The sequence below is a fragment of the Arachis ipaensis genome, chromosome B03 (assembly GCF_000816755.2).
Source record: "Arachis ipaensis cultivar K30076 chromosome B03, Araip1.1, whole genome shotgun sequence".
In the NCBI taxonomy this organism is placed as follows: domain Eukaryota; kingdom Viridiplantae; phylum Streptophyta; class Magnoliopsida; order Fabales; family Fabaceae; genus Arachis; species Arachis ipaensis.
Genome location: NC_029787.2, coordinates 25,678,775 through 25,682,451, shown reverse-complemented (window position 1 = coordinate 25,682,451; position 3,677 = coordinate 25,678,775). Strand labels below are relative to the sequence as shown.

At 37.1% G+C, this 3,677-nt stretch overlaps 1 protein-coding gene across 3 annotated transcripts; it reads right to left on the bottom strand.

Annotated features, from left to right (window-relative positions):
- Positions 1,154–2,832, bottom strand: LOC107630151 (DNA-directed RNA polymerase subunit 10-like protein). 3 transcript variants are annotated; one of them, XM_016333212.2, is made up of 5 exons: positions 2,604–2,832; positions 2,331–2,423; positions 2,159–2,217; positions 1,496–1,590; positions 1,154–1,393 (listed from the first exon to the last, which is right to left on the bottom strand). In XM_016333212.2, exons 2-5 carry the CDS (start codon positions 2,364–2,366, stop codon positions 1,368–1,370), a joined length of 216 nt encoding a protein of 71 aa, XP_016188698.1. In that variant the 5' UTR covers positions 2,367–2,423; positions 2,604–2,832; the 3' UTR covers positions 1,154–1,367. The 3 variants fall into 3 exon arrangements, with proteins under 3 accessions (XP_016188698.1, XP_016188700.1, XP_016188699.1); XM_016333214.2 differs by having other exon boundaries at positions 2,331–2,413; positions 2,604–2,810; XM_016333213.2 differs by having other exon boundaries at positions 2,331–2,410; positions 2,604–2,810.

Here is a 3,677-nt window from a genome sequence, read left to right as displayed (position 1 = left end):
TTCAGAAACTATATTGGGTTCAAAAACAAATCTTGTCGCATCAGTTAGTCTCGTTGCAGTGTTCACCGTGGCAAGATTTTGCCACCTCAGTATTTCGTTCACTGACTCAACACCATAGAGAGACTAAAATAATGTCCGAACGTGTATCTAGGGTATCACTATAGGGTGAACTAAAATGAATAATCACGGTAATTTCAAAAACCAAAATGAAAATTTAATCCATATAAAACAGAGTGGGAAGGCCAATCACAATTTTAAGGGTAATATGAAACAAAGTATGCATGGAATTAGAGGGGGAGAGGGGAGGGGGGGGGGCGGAGAATGAAAATAATAACAAACCCTTTATATCGTTTCTAGACTTCATTTGAGTGAAGACTAAGTAGGTGAAAACATTTGAATCCAACATCAATAGACAAAAGTGACACCTCAATGTGTCACACTAGATGGCTTAATGATATGATATTTGACTAACCCTTCTTTAGTTCAAACTTCAAAAGTACTAGTCCTTTTCTTGAGGTTGTATTACTACATCCAACAATGATGAGATATGCCTATTGTGTGCTGCTGTACTCAAAGCTCAATTTCCCTCATTGAAACTGGTGTGAATAGCTTTCAACTTAATATATAGTTCTCCCAAAGTAAAGTAATGTGGAAAAGGCAAAAGTTTCCGTGAGTCAAAACACAGCTTTGTTTGTGTTCAATGACAGCTTCGAATGGAGTTGTTTTATATGGAGGTATGCCAAAATAAAGCCATTTTTTTAACCTTTCAGAATAGGAACAAAAATCTCCGTTTTTACTTGGAAGTGGTAATGATTTTCCATGATAGTTAGTAGTATAATATTTGCATTAGTTTTTCATGCTATTGAGTGATTATTGATCCTTGATCATGGGAAAACTCTAAAATCTAACCTCATCTGTTATATCACGCACACACGCACGCACAGAGAGCACATAAAGAAAGAAAGTTGAGAGGAGAAGATCCTTTTATTTTTTCATTGGTCAATTAATTTTGCCGTGTTTTTCATGAAAGACAAATCTTAAGATGCCACTTTACCCCTTTTTTTTCTGTTGGAAACTTCCCCTTCCATCAATTGTGGAAAATTTTTATGCACTTTCACTTTCATGTTAGAGAGAGAAATGTAGGACTGTGTAATAAGAGAGAAAACAATAGATGAAACAAAAGCACTTAAGCTAGTCTGCAAAAGAGGCATAGAACTTTAGGCCACTGTGCAAATCTACAGAGAAGTTTATATGCCAATGACAACAACAACAAAAAGAAAGAACAGATATGTTCAAGAAGTAAAATCTAAAATAGTAGACATGTGATTCGGAAGAATGACATGCGCACCCAATTCCATACATCATTTTTAACTGGGATCAGACTTGTCAAGAGCTGAAACCAAATGCAACATCAAGTACAAAACAGGCGAAGTTAGAAAATGGGGATGAATAGAAGAAACAAAAAACAATGACATTATAGAGAGAGACACATTACTGTTGTAATTCAGGAGCTTCTCAATGAGGTCAACATGCGTCATAAGCATACGCCTACAACAATAACGAACCAGCCCCAAAGCATCCAGCGCATCTCTGCAATCCGTGATGTTAAGGCAACCATATTAGACCTAACTAATCAACTAAAATGCCATCAGCAGTTAAGGAAAACTGAAAAAGCAATACCAGATTTCACATATTGAACATAGGCAAATGCATGTTGAATTGAAAAGGTTAAAATAATGTACAACAATCAAATAGCTTCTGATAGATCATACTAATCAGGATTTGTTTACCATCCATCCTAAACCATTGACTACTCATACTACCGTTTTGCCAAGCATGTTAGATCCAATAAATTAATAACTAATAGATAGACAAACAAGTGAAACGACCCTTCAGCCGTTCAAGTCACCACAAAAAATAAAATAAAATCAATCTTTCTATCTAACTCGGCTCAGCATATGCAAGTATGTAATTAGTAACCCCACATTCAAATTTTAGCGATGATTAACATAGCTATACAAAATCAATAACAGGATTATAAGATGTAAATATTACATATATAATAAGGCAGTCGCAACAGTAATAAAATACACAGGCTATAAACCCTAACCGAAGAAAACTAGGAATTGAAAGTATGAAGAAAGAGGGCGAAACTGACCCTTCAGAGTAATCTGACTGAAGAAGGTCCAAATATGCATCCCATTTGTTTCCGATAACCTATAAACAAAAATTGAGCACCAATTATCCAAAGACTTATTAAATAAACCCTGAAACCGTGAAAAAAGAAAGAACAACAGTGTGTTGAAATGCAAGGAAGAAGAGAAAATCACCTTTCCACAGGTGAAGCAACGGACTGGGATAATCATCTTGCTCCTTCTCTGCACACTCTGGAAGCTTCTCTAAGAGGCAGCTTCTTGTTTCAACTTAAAAGTAAATCATCAACCAAAGTTTCATAATCGCATGAATAAAAAATCATAACTAAAGCTAACTCTAATAACCAACAAGAAGAACAATTAATACAGCAGTGACAGCACAATATAGCGGCAACAATGAGCAAATAACGAGCAACACAGCATGGGATTAAAAAGGAGCAGAGGGCCTACCGGAACGGAGGCGACGCCGGCGACCGGAAGGAGACGACGACAGCGAAGGGGAATGCGTTGCGTAGGACGAAGGGAAGAAGGAACCGCTACTGGGAGAAGAGGGTAGGATTTAGGGTTCTCGTCGGTCTTATTTTGCTTCGTTTTCCTTTTCTAAACCCGAAACCCCGCTGCTTTGCTCACAGTATGGGTTGTTCAATATTTCAATACCCGACTCGACTCGGTTCCCAAGTATATTTTATTAGATTTAGATTTGTTTTTTTATTCGGTATTATTTTTGGAGAGTTAAACTCCAAAATGGTTCCTGAGATTGGCGTCGTGCACTAAAATTGTTCATGAGATTCTAATTGCACCAATTACGTCTCTGAGATTGAAAAAAGTGCACTATATTAGTCTCTGACCTATTTTCCATTAACGACGTGATGACATGGCATGATGACGTGGACTGTAAGTGACACGTGTCACTTCATGATTTGGTCACGTGTAATGGTATGATGATGTGGTGACCAGTGACACGTGGCATGCTGGCGTGGATAGTTGTGCCACGTGTCACAATGTTATTTGGCCACGTGTCCGTTTGTGTTATGGGTCGCAACAGTATTCATCCACGTGTCATCTATTATGTCATTTGTTGTATATGCATTAAATTAGTCCCTCACTTTGCATTAAGTGATTCATTTTAGTCCCTGAAATTGAATGTCGTGCACCAAAATAGTCCATTCACCAGTTTTTTCTATAAATTCAAAATTCTCAATATTTTTTAATGCATTAATTTCAATTCTATTTTTTCACATGTTCTTCAAATAAAAGTGTTTTTATAAAATATTTTTTCTCTTGTGAATACCCTAACCACCGACTTAGAGTTGACTTTTCAAACACCTTCACTAACATCTCCGACATCTTTCAGTTCTTTTATAAAATATTTTTTTATTGCGGATACCCCTAATAACCGCCGTCTTGGAGTTGACGTGAAGGCATTTCAAGCTTCCCTCATTACCATCTCTGACCTCTTTCGTCTAGACTGCAGAGGTCAAAGATGGTAGTGAGGATGCTTGAAGTGCCTTCAATCTAGCTCAT

Bases quoted from the DNA above. Each gene is read 5' to 3' on its own strand.
- LOC107630151 (XM_016333212.2), bottom strand. From the start codon at position 2,366: ATGATTATCCCAGTCCGTTGCTTCACCTGTGGAAAG. The intron at 2,218-2,330 runs GTGATTTTCTCT...TTTTGTTTATAG, and splicing joins GTTGCTTCACCTGTGGAAAG to GTTATCGGAAACAAATGGGA. The intron at 1,394-1,495 runs GTAATGTGTCTC...ATTTGGTTTCAG, and splicing joins GAAGCTCCTGAATTACAACA to CTCTTGACAAGTCTGATCCC.